The sequence below is a fragment of the Microcaecilia unicolor genome, chromosome 5 (genome assembly GCF_901765095.1).
Source record: "Microcaecilia unicolor chromosome 5, aMicUni1.1, whole genome shotgun sequence".
Taxonomy (NCBI): Eukaryota; Metazoa; Chordata; class Amphibia; order Gymnophiona; family Siphonopidae; genus Microcaecilia; species Microcaecilia unicolor.
In genome coordinates, this window is record NC_044035.1 from 296,465,544 (window position 1) to 296,484,543 (window position 19,000).

The window sequence follows — 19,000 nt, forward strand, 5'->3', positions numbered from 1 at the left end:
GAGTAGGAAGAATTAGAAAGTAAGGTGATTGATTTGAAGAAAGTTGCATGTGAGGTCAGAGAGATGGTTCAATATTATCTCAGCTAGGGTAGGAGTGGATAAACATGTCCCGCTGCAGTATGTGCAGCCCGAGTCAATCCTTGTGTGTGTGTGTGAGTGAGTGAGACTAACAAGTTAGTTACTTCTTCCGTTAAAAGCTTGGTTGAAGAGCCAAGCTTTCACCTGCTTCCTGAAGCAGAGGTAGTCTTGTGTTACACGGAGCCTTTCAGCAATGCATTCCAGAGTGTGGGGGCTACTCCGGTGAAGGCTTGCTTGTGGGTATCACATCGTGTAATGTCTTTTGGAGAGGGTGTAGTTAGTGAAAGTTCCTGAAAAGACAAGACCAGTTCCCAGATCCTTTATCTCATCCCTAACAAACAGTGTAAATTTTGGATAAAAAGCAGATGGGTTCCCCCCCTCCCAGCACTGAACCACTGTCCCCCCTGACCCTAAGGTCCTATCAGCCAGTCAAATTTGAAAAACCATAAGCACATATTTTTAGCCTGCATTTTTATAAAAATTTTATGTGATAATTATAATTGTTTAATTATAAAAATCTTGAGGAAGAAGGGAGGCAGAGAAGGGTTGTCAGCATTAGCGGATCAGATGCCTCAGCACACATGTCGCTGGGAAGATCAAACCCAAGGAGAATGGAGAATGCATTTTTGAGCAAGGAAGTCTTATTATTAATTTTTCTTAATTCAATAGTAGCCTAGTGGTTAGTGCAGTGGACTTTGATCCTGGGGAACTGAGTTTGATTCCCACTGCAGCTCCTTGTGACTCTGGGCTAGTCACTTAACCTTCCATTGCCCCTGGTACAAAATAAGTACCTGAATATATGTAAACCGCTTTGAATGTAGTTGCAAAAACCTAAAAAAGGCGGTATATCAAGTCCCATTTCCCCTTCCTTGTCCCTTCCCTATTAAGATCATGTGCAAAACAGAGTGATATGCTAGACAGCCAGTTAAAGGATGCCCATCCCCCCACATTTACAATGAAAGGTGACAGTCTCAGTCTCAACTCTTTATAACTACATATTCTCTCAGCTGGAAACAATCCTAAAATGAAGGTACTTATAAGGAAAGAAGCAGAAACTCAACATGCCTGCAGCCAAACCCAACCACCTTGGGTATGTTACAGTGCTGTGTCCCCTTCCTGGTGGCAGATCCTTTTCCTTTTGTAATTATAAAGAATCCAAGACTGACAGACTTTCTTTTGTGACTGCAAAGAACTGTGTGTACCTCCCTCTCCTACGCTAACTCCAAATGAAAATAGCTGAGAGCTAGCATGTTTATTTATTACATTTGTATCCCACATTTTCCCACCTATTTGCAGGCTCAATATGGCTTACATAGTACTGTAAAGGCGATCGTCAATTCTGGTATGAACAATTACAAAGTGATGTAGTGGTAGAATAAGGTTCATGTGTAAAAGACACAATAGGGAATCGTAGAGAGGAGGAGTTGTGTTATGTCCATTACGCTCTTTGGTTTCGCTTGTGTTGCAGGGTCGAGGCATTTAGGTTGGGTCAGTAGGGTATGCCTTTTTGAACAGGTTAGTTTTTAGTGATTTCCGGAAGTTTAGGTGGTCATACATGGTCTTCACAGCTTTTAGTAATGCATTCCATAGTTGTGTGCTTATGTAGGAAACGCTGGATGCATATGTTGATTTGTATTTGAGTCCTTTGCAGTTTCTGGTTGGTAGGTCTATGAGGTCTGTCATGTATCCTGGGGATTCGCCGTAGATAATTTTATGAACCGGCGTGCAGATTTTGAAAGCAATACGCTCTTTGATTGGGAGCCAGTGCAGTTTTTCTCGGAGGGGTTTGGCGCTTTCGAATTGCGTTTTTCCAAATATAAGCCTGGCTGCCATGTTTTGAGCGGTCTGAAGTTTCTTTACGATTTGCTCTTTACATCCCGCATAGATTCCATTGCAGTAATCTGCATGGCTTAGTACCATTGATTGTATCAGTTAGCGAAATGTATCCCTCGGAAAGAATGGTTTCACGCGTTGTGAGTTTCCACATTGAATGGAACATCTTCTTAGTTGTTGTTTCTGTGATTCACGCTATGATGCTTGGTTATTACTCCTCACTTTTAAATTCAATGTTGCAGAGTTGTACTCTGATAGTACCAACCCTTCTCCACTTTGGAACCAGTTCAGGCGATGTCAAATAAAAAAAATAAAAAAAAACTTTTATCCTCTACCTTTTAAAGCATTATCTATCCAACTGGAACAGCTTTAGACTTTCCAGATGGACTATGCATAGGCATTTGCTATTGTTTTGGGTGACTCAATGTGGTAGTCAGCTCTGCCTACTGGCTTCAGCTCACATAATGGGCCAGATAGAACAGGAGACTGTATGAGCCTTTCTCCAGCCTCCATGGTAAACTCAGCTTCATTATGACCTGGATTATAGCTAAAAAAGGAAGCCATTACATAGAATAGGAAGTAGGGAATTATTTGGCTTACATTTCCCTGGCAAGAAGTCAGAGCTGTTTTTGTCTGAAGAACTGTTTGAATGTGAAAAGGAATAAAATATATCTTGTACCAGAAGCTATAGTTTTTCTTCCAAGGACATGTCAATGAATGGTCCATCTATAGTACTTACAGGAGCACATGCTAAAGACACAGAGGACAACTGAGAAGAAACAGCTCAAAGAATGAAAAAGAGCATTATATAGTTTTAGAAAACACCCAACAAGAAGACTTCCATAGATCTGTTCAAAAATGTACAATAGCATGGAATATATTTTACCAATGTTGCTCTATGACGTATTTTAATTAACCTTAAACCATGTGCTACAAGAGCTACGGAACAAGATTATATATACATCTAAGGATCATTTCAGTCTTCAAGTGTGTATTTCAACATCTGTGCTCACTGCCAAAACAACCTGGCACATTTTTTTTCCACTGCTAGACTTTCAATTATATCTTTTAGGTAACTGATTGCATTATTATTAAAGTACAGGTTTCTATGACAACAGTGAAGACAAGCTTGTTGTCCTTCCTCTTCATATAGCACTCCAGTCTGCGATGAACTCCAACATCAGTGCAATCTCCAATCTACTGCTAAAACACAAACTGTAGAGACTGCTCTTGAATGTATTTTTAAACTTTTTTTTTTTTTTTAACCTAGAACAGATTAATTTGGAACTTGTGCTTTTAAAAATCAATCTCTTTTTCTGGTTCTTTGTTATTGTTATCTCTGCTTATGGAGGGTAATTTTCGAAGCCATTTCCATGAGTAAAATGGTGTTTTACTCATGGACATGGGCTACTTAAAAATTATTTACTCAGTGCCCATGTAAAACTCTGCATGTTACCTGCAATGAGCGGATGCATGTTTTATATTCATGAAACTACCCACACTGGCTTTTACTCAAAAGTACCAACAGAAATCACTGGTGCAAATGTCCTTGGATACCTGTGAATACTGAAGTTATGAAGGGAGTGTGAAAATAGCCTGTAACGGGTCCTATTTAATAAAGGCTATTTAGAATGGAGTAAAATCTTTTCTGAGTATGGCCTAACAGCCAATGGATGGTACTTTCATAAAACAGGAGAGTGACTTTTTCAAGTCTTCCATTTTACTTTGTTTTTATAATAGGTGTAGTTTACCTGGTTACTTGGAGGAGGGTGTGGCAAAGGGTAAGTAAGTCATATTGTCAGCCAGGGAAGGGAGACTAGGTCAGCATTAGAACTACTGGAAGTAAGGAGGCAGAGTGGCAGTCAGAGTCATTGGAAAAGCTGGGAGAACTATGCAAGGACCTTGCGGGGTGTACTGTCACCCACTTGTAATATCATCGCTTGGTATCTGGGGCCTATTTAAGCAACTTTTGCTGCAGTGACAATTGAGAGGAAGGAGGCACAGCAGTGGTCAGAATCACTGGAGCAGCTAAGGCAGCTATGTTGGGACCTTGCCAGGGCGTTCTGTTTCCTGCTTGTGACATTGTTGCTTAGTGCCTGGGGCCTATTTAACCAACTCGTGTTTTATGGTGTGGTTGCACATGTATGCCTGAAGGGGCATGTCCAAAGCAGAACACCTCTTTGGAGCCCCTTCAGAGCACTTGAGGAATAACTTATGAGTTACTATAAGCTGTTTTTTTTCCCCCCCAGGATTGCAAAGGTTGTTGAGCTTCACTTTTCCCTACATTTTTTCCAGAATCTGGTTGTGACAGGGGAAGGAAAATTAAGCCAAATGGTCTGGTAGCTTCCTACTTGTATTAGCATGTGTTAATATTAAATGCTAGAGGTGGAGTTTCAGTGTCTCCTTCTCTTGGGGAGGGTGTATCCCTCAGTTCTAATGAAATAATTCCTCCTTTATCCCAATGACCAAGGTGAACGTTACAGAAGGTCTTTCTGTTGGGTTAGCAGAGTCTACGACTCCTCTAGCTCCAGTTTCATTAGGGGTCATGGTGCCTAAGGTAATCACAATGCTGGGGTCTACAGCTGTTTCCTTGGATTATAAACTGAATCAAGATATTTCTTTGTTGGACATACAGTGGGTGTTACTTGGACAGAGGGTTTATTGCAGGGTACAGTGCAGCTGTTATGCAACTTCATTGGCGAGGTTGTAACTAAGGTTCAAGATAGCGATCCTTTTGATAAAAATCTTTTAAGTTTGGAGCCCCATGTTCAATATCTCCAGGCATTTATCTCCTCATTTTAGAATGTGAACACCTAAAGGTACACGCCATTTGCAAATAGTAGCACATACATGCGTGAATGTTACAGATTTGTGCATGTGCTAATTGGGTGCTAAGCAGTATTCTAATTTTAGTGTGTAACTTGCAGAGTGCACAGTTGCAAGGGGGGGGGGGGGCATTCAAGTGACCAGTGCATGGGCTTTTTCCACAATTACACACACAAGTTATAGAATAGATTCATTTTCGCATGCGCATTCACACCTGCCATAAACATGGCGTATACAGGCACACCTAAACTTTGGTACATAAATGCCAACTTATGCTAGTATTCTCTAATGAAAATTGAGCGCCCAGATCCCATTATAGAATTCACGCTTAGTTTCTGGTCAAAAACCTCTTTTTTACATTTTCCTATGACCCATTTGCTTGCTCTTGAAATCTTTAGAAGAAATAATTTCACGAGGTTTTCTCTGTTTCTAAGCCTTATGATATCCTAAATGTTTTTATGTATCAAAATTGTACCGTGTAGACTCTTAAGTCAAGGGTGGGCCAGATGGGTTAGAGTCCCCAGGTGGATTTATTTTGACTGGTTTCCTTGAGGCTTCACAGGAAAATTAATATATGTTACACTTCTCATCTCTTTCTTCGTTGAGACAAACTTTTGGTTTTGAAATCTTACTTTAAGAAGAAGCAAGAATTATTTTGTTGACAGAAGGTGCCAGGGCAGAAGGTTGTCCAGAGGGACGGGACCACCAAGGAGGTTTAAAGGGGGCCACTGTTCGTGCTATGCATCTAAATACTGGCCCTGTATGATTTTATAGTGGTGTCTGCGGCCATACCTTGTTAGCATCGCCAGGAAAGATATAGCAGTAACCCTTTATTGTTATACTTAGAATTGTGATAAGTAAGGGAAAGGTCTCTAAGAGGAGGGGGTTGGGATTAAAACAAATGAAAATTTTTTTTAGGCATATGAAGCATGAATGATACTGGCTTTCTAATTGTTTCCAGGGGCTTTCAGAACTGAGGAATTCTTAAGACTTGAGCTGGCAACCCTGTTACCATCCTTGGATTGGTCACTATACATGTTGGAGACTTCAGACAGCTAAAGGGCTGGAATGGAAGCTTGGTATCCGAGTGAATCAGCTTTCTGAAAATAAAGGTGGTAATTCTATAACTGGGTGTGAATGTATATAATACCTGCACACTTGCTGGTAAGTGTATAAATAAGTGGTAGCAAAACAGTTAAGTGCTCTTCTTTAAGGGCGAGTGTAAGCAGCAAAGTATGCCTTTGCTGCATTTAGGTACCTGCAGTTACACCAAAGTCTATAGCTGGTGTTAATTATGGGTGCTTGATTTTAGGCACCCCGATACTGGTTTACACTAGTCTTCTTTAACAGCATCTAGGCACCCAGGTGCCAATACAGAATAGGGCCTATAGAATTTGGTCCTATTTAATAAGCAAAACTTTAGGTATTTCTTTTGACTTAGGGGCACCGTGAAAAAATAACTGACACGCTAAGGGTGCCTTGAACTGAGAAAGTTTGGGAACCACTGAACTAACAAAACCTAGATGTCCTTGGGGAGGGGGAGGTCTCCCCTTTCCTCCCATTGTTCCCGGTTTTGTGCCTAGGGGAGAAAGGCTTATTCTATATAAGATCTCAGATTTGTTCTTCTGCCTTTACTCTTGTTGCCTTCCATAAGCAATTTCATGCCTTCCCATGACAGCACACGCTGTCACTATGTGAGCCTTGTAGAGCCCCAGGTGAGGAGCTTTGGGTGCCTGTGGTTGCATGGTGGTGAGGAAGTCAGTGTAAACGCTCCAGTGATAAAGATGGTACAGCATAAAAAGCCCTCAGCATCCAGCATTTTAAAAAGCACTGACCGCAGAGGGGTGAATAGTGTCCCCATAGAGGTAAATATTCAATGCGATTTTAATGGCCATTTACATCAGTTCTCCATGGCTAACTGAGAATATGCAGTGGCACTCATTCGAGAAGTACAAAGACTAGGGGACACTCGAGGAAGTTACATGGAAATACTTTTAAAACAAATAGGAGGAATATTTTTTTGCTCAACAAATAGTTAAGCTCTGGAACTCTTTGCCGAAGGATGTGGTAACAGTGGTTAGCGTATCTGGGTTCAAAAAGGTTTGGACAAATTCCTAGAGGAAAAGTCCATAGTCTGCTATTGAGACAGACATGGGGAAGCAACTGCTTGTCCTGGGATTAGTAGCATGGAATGTTGCTACTATTTGAGATTCTGAATGGATTCTTGTTGCTCTTTAGGATTCCAGAATCTTGCTGTTCTTTGGGGTTCTACATGGAATCTTGTTACTCTTTGAAATGGAATGTTGCCACAATTTGGGTTTCTGCCAGGTACTTGTGACCTGGCTTGGCCACTGTTTGGAAAACAGGATACTGGGCTAGATGGACCATTGGTCTGACCCAGTATGGCTACAGCTTTTGGAGCTGGGAGTTTTTGACTCTGGTGCTCGTTTGGTTTGCCTTTGGAATTTGCTGGGCCCTCTTGCTCTCGATATTGCAGGCATGGTCACTGAGGGCTTCTTCCAGCATATGACTAAAGTCATGAGGAGGCACTGTTGTTTGCGGCATAAAGCACTTCCTCATAACATCACTTGTGTCATAGCAGAAGCCCCACAGCGACAGTGCTTCTAATTTCTGCAAGACCCTTGAGAAGCATTAGAAGGTGCATTAATTGTGTTAACTTTTTTAACCTTCTTAAAATTATAATGCATTGTGTTAATAGTGCATTAACAGGGGAATTCCATAAATGGGATGTAAAACTGCATGCGCAAATTTAGGTGTGTGCCCAATTTGCGCACGCAATTTGAGTAACAAGCCTGTTAATGCCAATAATTGGGCACCATCAATTATTGGCATTAATTGGCAACAATTTGGATCTATACACTCTTGCTAAGAGCTATTCTATACAGATGTGCACGTAAATCCTTTAGAATGCAATTGGAAAAGGGGCATGGCTATGGGAGGGGCATGGGCGGGTCAGAGGCGTTCACTAAAGATATGCACACTATTAATCTGCACCTAATTTAGGCGTACAGATTTACACCTGGTGTAAATCCTCTCACCTAAAAGTTGGATGTGGATCCTGGTGCTACGAGCTATTCTATAAATGGCACCCAACTCGGAGCACCATTTATAGAATAGCGCTAAGTGCGCATTTTTTTGGTGTCTAAATTTGGGCACCATTCACTGAATTTAGTCCTAAATGCCCAACACTAGTGAAAATGCTTTCAATGGAGAATTCTGCAGGATTTTCACTGTACTATATTGTCCTAAAAACAAACAAACAAACAAAAAATGGCATTTAGGCACAGTTTGCAATAATATATATCAATTTTCCCAAAGGCTGGTTAGTGAATCTAACAGGGTTCTTCTGTGCTGATGAAAACTGAATACTGTAGATTAGAGATTCTTCTTAAGGGGCACTAGATGACAATTTAATAAGGGCTACTGTTTTTGTATTATCTATTCTGAATGCATATCAGACACATAAACAATCTGATTAATCTCAGCACAAACATTAAAAACAAGATATGTTAACTTTAATTAGACATGGCACTTTTCACCCAATGAAAAAGTATTCAGTGGCAGACATTTTATTAATGAATGGCTTTATCATGCTTGTCAGATTGCTGTATTCTGTTTACTCATATAAGGATAAAAATGGGACCCAATTATGTGATTATACATCAGAATACAGATAGGCTTGACCTGTATGTTGGAAAAGATGGGACACAGCTGGTCAGACTCACCACTGTGATTTTCTAGCATGTGAAGAAACACATTTATGCAGCATATTGCCTGCCTCTAATTCTGCTCATGCTGGCAAGTACAGAAGGAAAGCAGCTGGATTACTACTGCAAGTCAACCTCCCACTGCCATTTACACTAATAAAACAATGATCACAAACTACCCATATAAAATCCCTAGGTACTTCAATATAAATTAATATATGGCACCAGGGGTGTCTTATTATTTAGCTTCCTTAACTGTGGAAGGAATACATCAAAGAAATGTGCTGTCACACAGGGGGTTTAAAAATCCACTCACCTACCTGCTTAGGACAAGTGCATTTTCTTGTTTGGCAAGGCAGCCTCATTATAGGCTCCAGCTGGAGCCCAGGAGACAGCGGGAAGAGTGTAAAAAGGTAAAGTGAGTGGGCTATGGGTAAGGGTGGGAGGGAGTGGGGGTAGAGGTAGAGAATTAGAAGATTGAGGGACTGTACCTGGGCAAGGTGAAAGATGAGAGCCAAAGAATGTTACTGGGCTGGTGAAGGGTGTACACTTGCAGGCAAAAGATGCATTAACTACTCCCCCTGGGATGGAAGAGGTACATGGCAAAACATGCTGTTCCTGGGGAGTTAGAATTGGGGGGTAACTTTCAAATCTCTGGAGTGAGCTATTACCAACAACTCCCACTAACCAACTAGTAGCCAGGGTTCAACAGAAATTCAGAACCAGCTTTAAAAAAAAGATTACGTTGGCACATATGTTTTACTCTGCCTAAACAGTCTGTTTACATTTCTTTAATTTAATGGATTTAGTTAAAAGTTTTCTGTAGAACTATCTTTAAGGCTACACTTTAGTTTTATGCAAAACTCATTTTCAAAGCACATAGACTTACAAAGTTACATTGAGGGGCATTTTCGATAAGATAAGATCTTAGAATGCCGCTATGAGGAAACAGGAGACTACCTTGACATAGCGCACAGCGAAACATAGACCTATATCAGTGGAATCGGGTCTCCAGTATGAACTCAACTAAAGCTGAGAAAGCTAAGTACTCTATTGAAGATTAGAAATATAATTAAGAAATCTCTACATAATTGAAAAACAGATAAAAAGAAAGATATGAACTTTGTATTAGGATCAATGAGGATTGCGGTGGTACCCTTTGAAATTTGCTTGGCTCAGTTTAGCCAATACGAAAGCACACACGCTGATCCGACGATCCTATAGAAAGAAAATCTGCCTAATTAGACCTTTATGCATTAATATCTATTTAATGTGAAGCTGAGTATAATGATATTCAATACTGGCATTTCCAGTGACTAGCATTGACTATCCGGGTGTTTTTTGGCAGGTTTAAATGTAACTGACCAAGTCAGTGCTGGCTGGTTAAGTTTAAACAGGCCAAAGATATTCCAGCTATTTTTGAAGCCTAATTTGGCCACCAAACTTAGGGGGCCTTTTACAAAGCCACGTTATTATGTTTACCGTGTGGTAAAAATCAGCTGGCGGTAAACGCTGAGATGCCCACAGGGAATATAATGGGCATCTCAGTGTTTACCGCCAGCTGATTTTTACCACAAACTAAAAACACTAGCACGGCTTTGTAAACAGGGGGGTTATCCGGCGATGCACTGAATATCGGCAGATAGCCGGTTATATCGCATGATATAACCGGCTATCCGCTAAGCGCTGACAGTATTCAGCAGGAGATAACTGATTACCTAGCCGGTTAAGTGCCATTTCACTGTCCAGGTGTTGTTGCTAGCTGGTTAAATGGTTTTAAATATTGGGCGGCTTCAGTCTGTGCAGCAACTGCCTGCCATAAAGTTCTTTTTACCGGCAAAACAAAATAATTAAAAATAAAAAGAATCACAGGGCGATATGATGATGCTCTTAACATTGCCTAGACTAATTTTATTTTATTTTTTTAATATGCTATTCAGACAACTCATAAACACACACTTTGCACTTTCTAACTAAAACCACTGCTGCTAGGCAACAAAGCTCACGGAAGAATATGCCATTTGATCTTATACCACTGTGAAAAAGCAAACAAGACAACAATCATAAATAAAAACAGGAGCAGTACAGATGTCTTTTCTTTGTCGAGAAGTTCTGGAACATCATGTACATATAGCAAGCTTAATTTTGGGACGGGTATTAAATATAATATAGGTATTAATTATAAAATGATTAATCAGCTCAAAGGTCCTTTTGGGGTAGTTGCTCTGTTAGCTTTCTACTCCAGTACAATGCCACAGACAGAGCTGGCTGAGGACAAGCAGAGTGGCAGCAGCAAAAACACAAGCTTCTGCCAATCTGCAATGGATTTAGAGGTGATGGCAGAACTAGTACCATTTATACATCTACAGAGCGATATTTAAAGTGATGGAGGTGGGAAGGAGAGCATCCTGCCTGCTTAAATCACTTGTGGTCACTTAACTGCCAATAATCAGCGGCACTTAACCTGGTAGTACTGCTGAATATTGGCTCTGACCGGCCATGTTTGAAGTAGGCAGGTCAGGAGCGGTACCAAGGGTTGAGGTGGGGAGGAGGTGGCTGTTGGAAATATTCACTGTTAGTCTCCACATAGGACCGCATAAAAAGGAGTCTTAAATAGGCTCACCTAGCTATGCAGGTGCCAACACCCGCATAATGTCTGAGTACTGGTCTGAAGCTTTCTCATACTCTCTCTCCCTTCCACTCCCTGGAACATCACCTCCCCCCCCCCTTCTGATCCCCCTTCACTCCTGAACATCACCAACACTCCCCCCCCCCTCCCAAGCCCACTTGCCTGGGATCGAGAACTGGCTAGATTCCCTTATGAGGGTCAGCTTAAGATGAATTAGTCCTAGATATTGAATCAGCCCCAGACATGGTCCAGCATTGAATATCAAGAGGGCTAATTTTGTCCATGGAGGTCAGCATTTAAAAAAAAAAAAAAACACACTGGTGCGTGTTGAATATTGACTAGCTAGTTTTTTTAACTGAAACCACTATGGGGCATTCTTTAAGGAGTTGACTAATTTTAGGCAGCAATTATGTGCGTAAATATCAGTGCCCTGGCTATTTACACACATTAATGTCCAGGCTCCACCCATGTGTACAAGCCCCTTGCAATTGCATACTATGTAAGTTACATGGATATCACAGAATAGCACTTATGAGGAAGTTTGGTAGTTACACACATATGTCATATTCTCACACAAATACCATAATTCTAAACATTTATGCATGCTATTGGCATGGAAATATTAGCACCTGCACTATAGAATTACCTGCTCTACATATAAGTGCCAGTACTTATACAACAAAGCTGACAAGTGACGCTGCCATGGTAAAAATTACTGCTCCTGCTTGATGTGTTGGCAAATATGAATGCATCTGCATACATATTTTACAAAAGGTTCCATATTCAACTGAGCCTTTTATAAAATATTCAGGAAATGTGAACATACCTACCTGGATGATCCATTTCCCACATGAAGCCCCTATACAAAATGAGATGTAAAATGATCTAAACAGCCATTATTAGTGAGGAGCTTCTCAGTTCCCATTGTGCACTGCCAGACCAAGTGCTTACATTTCTGCTAGGACTTCCAGTTAATTATTCAGCTTCCAGTCAATTCCAAAATCACAACCTGTGAACAACTGTTGATGCCTGTGTTACCTCCACAATTAGTGCTGTTTGTTAATGTCCAACAGCACTAATTAGTTAGATAACCAATTAAGTTACACGCATCGTTATAGAATACGCTTTCATTTTCATGAAGAAATTAAGGCAACGTATACAGAATCCCGGGGTAAATATAGAAGCAACTAACTCCTTGTTCAGTCAGCTTGCTCCTGTCTTGGCATTAAACTTTCCAGCTCCAGTCTCCAGTACATATTACAGTGCACAGCATCTCATATTTTCTGTATAATTTCTGAATTACCAGCAACTGCATACAGTAAAGTCTTGATTATTTGACCTAAACGGGACTGTCCTGTTATAGGATAAATGAAAAGTTGGATAAAATGGAAAACAATGGTAACCCCTCAAACAATGCAGAAACAAAGGCAGTAAAAGCAGAGTACCAGCTCACAAAAGTGATAAAAGTAGGGTCCTAGGTCCAGAAAATGGAAAGAAAAGTCAAACAATGCAGAAACAAAGGCAGTAAAAGGAGGGTCCCGGCTCACAACGATGGTAAAAGTAGGATCCTGGGTTCGGAAAATGGAGAGAGAAGCCACTTGACATCACCGGGTCTGTCGCATTTGCCGGATGGTCAGATCAGAGAAGGCCAGACAATTGAGACTGTACTGTACTGTGTAAAACCTGCAGGCATACTGTCTACTGCATACCAACAAGCCAGCATGGTAAGAATTTCATGTTAACTTCATAGGTAGGGGCAGGATGTGGGCAGAACACGGGCAGTGATAAGGTATAGCTAGCGCGCTGATCAGTGCCACAAAATAGCTGTTATGACTGCTAATAGCACAGCCACAGCCCATGGATCTCCCACCCTTCTGATCCCCCTATCACAAGGTCCACTTATCTGGTTCCCCAACTGAATCCCCCTCCACACAATGCCATACCATGAATACCCTGACTCCCCGTATTCATCCCTCATGATTCGCCCAGGGGCTTTCCTGTAGTTTAGTGGGCCAGGGTAGAACTTTTTCTTTGGGCAGAGCTACCTGAAGAGGCATGGAATATGGGACTGTGTGTTAAGTGTCTGCCTTGTGTGATAAATTCAGGGCAGAAGCTAGGCACCCCACCCCCTGCATTTACTGTACCTTAAGTTTTGCGATGTGATAAGTGCCAAAACTTACCACACTTTAGTAAATATGCCCCCCATTGTATCTCATATGATATAAACTGCTTTGGGTCCTCTGGTGAAGGAATAAGGCAGTATATAAACCTAAGGACAGAACAAACTTATTAGAAGACTAACTTTCATCTCTTACTTGCCCCAGGCTAAAAGTAAAAAAACAAAACAAAACTGTTCTATTTCAGACTGTTAAAGTGAATTTGAGTTTTCTAAAATATTTTGTAAGCCTAAACTACATTCTACTCCTGAAAAAGTTCTAAAGACATAAAATGTGTTAAAATACTCTCAAACTCCTTGGAGAATAAAAATAGACTTCAAATTCAGAGGCCATCAAAATATTAGGTCACTCTTGCAGACATCCTGAATAACAGAAGCAACAACAGCATAGTCCTTAATGATTAACTATCGGTGTCTTCTTTCAGCCAGAAGGGGGCAACCTGAGGCCTGTTTGTCACCACAATCATCACAACATTCTTTGACAGCAGGCCTTGTTAACAAAAATGTTTCTAGTAACACTTGCTTATTGAGGGCAAAAAATGTAAAAATCAATACCACCTTGCTGATGTAAACTTATATGGCCCCTTTTCCAAAAGGGTGTGCTAAAGGCAAAGGACTAAAGAAACCCTTTTATGAAGCTGACCCATACAAAAACATGACAGACGTAGTACCATGATTTTGAAATCAGTCACAGTTCCAAGATCAAACACCAAAATTAAGTTTTTGCCATCCATTCTACTCTACCTTGGTGGAAAACTCCTTTGGACAGCCCATGTTAACATCAATGCCAGCCACGTCATGCTCTCTGCAAGAAATGAGTGGATCCCACCAAAGATAAACATTACAAATATTAACAAAACAACTAATAACCAACCTAGCAATGCAATAATAAATGTATACTATAAAAACTCTCTCTCATTTCAAAGACAAAAAAATACACATAAAAATTACTAGATAAATGCACTATGGGCCTGAGGCACTATGGGGCTCATTTTCAAAGCACTTAGACTTACAAAGTTCCATAGTAAACTATGGAAAATGTAAGTCTAAGGGGTCCTTTTACAAAGCTGCAGTAAAAAGTGGCCTGCGGTAGTGTGGGCTCGTCTTCTAGGCACGCGCTGGGCCATTTTTTACCTCGGTTGGGAAAAGGGTTATTTTTTTAATGAACTGGGAAATGGGCCTGCGCTAATATTAAAACTGGTGCTCCTATTTATGGCCTGAGTCCCTACTGCCACCCATTGACCTAGCTGTAAGGGCTCACGCGCTACCCACGTGGTAACCATGCAGCAAGCGTCAATGTGGGCATGCTGCCAGTTACCGCCGGAAACACCCCCTTTGGTAGATAGAGAATTATTTTCTACCACAGGATTCGGCATGCGCCAAACTTGGAATTACCTAAGTGCTTTGAAAATACACCTCTAATGCTGTTTTCTTAATTCTTTATTGATGAGAAAAACCTGTGGCGGGGCATTTTCCATATGTCACCTAAGTTGGACTTAGTACGTTTTGTGCTAAATGACCAAAATCCGAATAGCAAATGTAACAATTTTCAAAATGTAACTATCTTTTTTTTTAAATTTTGCTTTTTTTTTTTTTTTTCGAAAATAAAAATACTGTTTGTAGCATGGTTTTGTGCTCTGTGCATTTATCTTTTCAGACCATTAAAAAAAAAAAAAAAGAAATCGTACAAGTGAAAAACGTAGAAAAGCAAGCCATTGGGATGTAGATGGGGCCAGCATTTTGAGCAGACTGGTCCCCCAGACATCCCAAGAGAGCAATGGGCACCCTAGGGGGCACTGTTGTGGACTTCATATAAATGCTCCCAGGTACACATCTCACCATTGCTCCCTTATCTTGTCTGCTGAGCCCTCCAAAACCCACCACCTCCAAATGTACACCACTACAATAGCCCTTAAAGGTACAGTGGGTTTCTGGTGAGTTCTGGAGGACTCAAAGTTTTGTTTTTGTTCCATTATGGCTGTAAAACATTCAAGTGTTAGGCACACTCTAAACCCGCCCTAAGCCGCCTTTGAAAAATCCCTGACACAACCTTTTGTGATTTGGACACACTGCAGATGAAATGCATAGATAGCTGTCTGCAAAACAAGTTTCAAAAATACCAATTTTGAGAAGAAATCTGTCCAAATGTTGCTTTATGACACTTTTTGGACGTTTTTCTCTTTTGAAATTGAGCCCCTTAGTAAATCAGGTCCTTTGTGTACTGATACTGAACAATAAGCCGCTGATTTCACGGTATATAAAAGAATATTAATTATATCTATGCCATAAATACCCTTGACCATATACACATTGGCATGTATTTTATGCTATTCACTTACTGCTAGAGAGTAACAGTAGCTGCCATATTACATGTTTTCAAAACCAATGCAGAAGTCTTCCTAAATTATGGTAAAAGTGCTGGTCTTGACCCCTATACTTTATGGTGCACTGCACTGGGAAAAGATAAAAATTATGTACCAGCCTTAACTAATTAAGGGGTTCATTTACTAAGCTGTGGGGAGTACTTGCATGTGCCTACCACAGCATAAAATGGCGTACTGTGGGATGTGCTCAGGCATCCTGCGGTAAGTTCCAAATCAGAATGCGCTACCCACACACTAAAAATATTTTACAATTTTTGTTAGAGGGAGCAATGTTGGGGGGAATGCATAAAAAAAGCATTTAGACATATCGCACACACATCTAAATCCTGATTTTAGAAAGCCGAGTTATATGTATCTAAAGTGCTAATCTGTGCATATTGCAAAGGGACATGGTCCGGGCGTTAAATATATAGCTACATTTCCCATTTCAGAAGAGGAACACATGTTTATATCCACCAAGATCAACATCAGAATTTACGTTTATCTCTACCAAGATAAACATCAGAATTTACACTTGCTCTCCCAGATGTCAAGGTTACATAAGAACATAAGAATAGCCATGCTGGGTCAGACCAATGTTCCATCTAGCCCAGTATCCTGCTTCCTGGCCAATCCAGGTAACAAGTACCTGGCTGAAACCCAATTAGTAGCTACATTCATGTTACCAATCCTGGGGCAAGCAGTGGCTTCCCCCATGTCCATCTCAATAACAGACTATAAACTTTTCCTCCAGGAACTTGTTCAAACCTTTTTTAAAAACCTAGAACCCTGCCCTTCTCTTGTCCCAGGGAGATGACATCATCTGCCCTCTTAAGGGGCATAGGGCTAGACTACAATTCCCAGAAGGTGCTTATTTTGTGAAGCACTCTACTGGAGGGACTAGGGGAGGTTGCCCCCTTAATCCTCCACTGGGTTCTGTCCCCCTCTGAAAGCGACACTAGAAAATGATATCAGGCTCTACGACAGCTTGGAGAAACGGACATGCAGGTTTCTAAAATGGCACATATACTTGTGTATGTGGGATGCACATACATATGTATGTTCTATAATACCAACACATACATGCTTGTTCCACTGTTGAGCCCACTGCCTATTTTAGATGACAATCGCAAAATGGGTGCTGCTGCTGCCGCACATAGCCAGCATATACACATTCACTCCTACAGGTATTTTAGAAAAGGCTCTATACTGCAAACTTCTTTTCTAAAATACTGGTGGTAACTCTCACAGCCTGACCTGGACGTCTCAATTCCTATTTCTACATTCTATCTAAGAAAGGGCTTACAGTGTCGGTAAAATCGATTTATTTTTGCTCGATTCATTTTTAATGTATTTAAAAAATAAAAACAATTATGGAGACATCCATAGGATTTTGTTTTTGTTAATGATTTTTTTTTTTTACTGGTACCTACTTTAAAGGATCCTCATTTTTCTAAGGTAAAAGAATGCATAAGTTTGGTGGACAAGTTGACTCCGACACACTTTTTAGAGATGAACAAAAAAAACCTAAAATTTGATGGTTAGGCAACTTATCAGATCCCTTACCTATGGAAGTCACTCTGGTGAGTTACGCCCAAATGAAAAAGCTTCAAAGGGTAAGAGTCTTGACTCCATTTTATCAAATGGAACCTCAAGTGAATTGTTTATTTAGGTGGATCTTCTTTAAGCTTACACAGTTGAAGTCAACTCAGTCTTTTTACTCATAAGGCTCATTTTAGAATGCTGGTCCAAGCTTCAATACTTCCCAAATTAGACAATTATGAGAGTCTTTATATTCAAGGGTTTACGTTAAATTGCTTACAGAACTCTAGTTGTTACAAACTACCACTGCACAGTTAATTTTTAATTCCAGTAAATATGATCCAACTGCACTGGTTGCCAATTAGGACATGAATAACGTTTAAAATGGCTAAACACCAGAAAATTATCATCATTTAATTTCCCGCCCTATTATTAGGGAGTTCCTCTTGCTGTTTTCCCTCACGGTCACTTAATTTTCCAACAGTGAAAGGAACTTGGTACATGCGTATTCTGGATGTAGTATTGACAGCTTTTCTGCTCTTCTACTTTTACTGAAATGCCATCACCGGTCTTTTGAATTTTCTATATGTATAAAAAGTGTTTCATAGCTTATTACAAAAATTTCAAAATTCACACCATCAATCGTAGAAATGTTATGCCCCAATCAACCAATGTAGAAAATTAATGGCATTTATCTTATCTTAACAGCTCCTCCGAAGTACTCATGGAGGTATGTGCGAGACTGAGTGTTAAAAATAATGACGTCCACTCTGCTCTCCCTTTTATTTATTTACGGCAGAACTGATGCATTTTCCCAACAATATTGTCTTGGGTTTTTTTTTGTAAACCACCTTGGACATACTGGGATTAGGCGGGTTACAACTCTATAGATTAGATTTTTATCTTTCATATGTTTTGTATTCAAGTGTACATAGTTTTTGTTTTATTATTTCTTCTTCTGCTTTTTAAAAACTGTCTAGAAATCTATAAAGGTTGGCCAAATGTGGGCATGATCCCGAGATGCATGTACAAATTAGTTAGGGGTCCTTTTATTAAGCCAAGGCAAAACGTAGCTTGAGGTAGTGTGGGCGCGTGTTTTTGGCATGCACCGGGCCAGTTTTTACCACATCTGGGTAAAAGGGCTTTTTTTTCAATGGGCCAGGAAAAGGGGCTGCGGTAAAATTGAAACCAGCGTGCGCCTATTTATGGCCTGAACCCTTAACACCACTCATTAATCTAGCAGTCAGGGCTCACGCGCTATACACGCAGTGGCCGGTCGGTGCGTGCCAACTGATGATTAACACCATGCGCAGTAGGAAATCAAAAATTAATTTGTCCCAGTAGTGTGGGTGCACACCAAATCCGAAATTACCACCGGGGGCGCACTAGCCTGCTGGTAGTCTCGTTTTAGAACGCACTGTAAAAGGGCACCTTAATTAACGAGACTCGAGAAGCCCCAAAAAAGAAAAAAAACGTGTTCCTTTCCAGCTAAGTTTCTTTTCTAGTCTGGTGAGAATATACTTATGAAATTAGTTATAGATTTTGTTAAGTTACAAGAAAGGGGATTACCTCACAGTGTGATATAGTTAATGACACCTTAATTAACGAGCCATTAACAATAATTGGATGTTATCAATTACTGACATTAACTGGAACTAACTAGGATTTTAATACACATCTGCCTGTATGCTAGAACACTGGGTGCCTAACTCCTAGACTGTGCAACCCAAAAGGGTGTGCAGCCATGGGAAGAGCATCGGCAGGTTGGGGCCTTCTGAAAATTTGGATGTAGTGATATAGAATACTAGGGGATGAGCGCTCAAAG

The 19,000-nt window shown here is 40.5% G+C and overlaps 1 protein-coding gene across 2 annotated transcripts in view; it reads right to left on the reverse strand.

Moving 5' to 3' along the window:
- Positions 1–19,000, reverse strand: part of DUS2 (dihydrouridine synthase 2) — a 164,944-nt gene that overhangs the window by 105,108 nt on the left and 40,836 nt on the right. For both annotated transcript variants that reach the window (XM_030204304.1, XM_030204305.1), the window contains exon 6: positions 14,015–14,075. In XM_030204304.1, the coding sequence (XP_030060164.1) occupies positions 14,015–14,075 (61 nt within the window). The remainder of the gene's footprint in view (positions 1–14,014; positions 14,076–19,000) is intronic.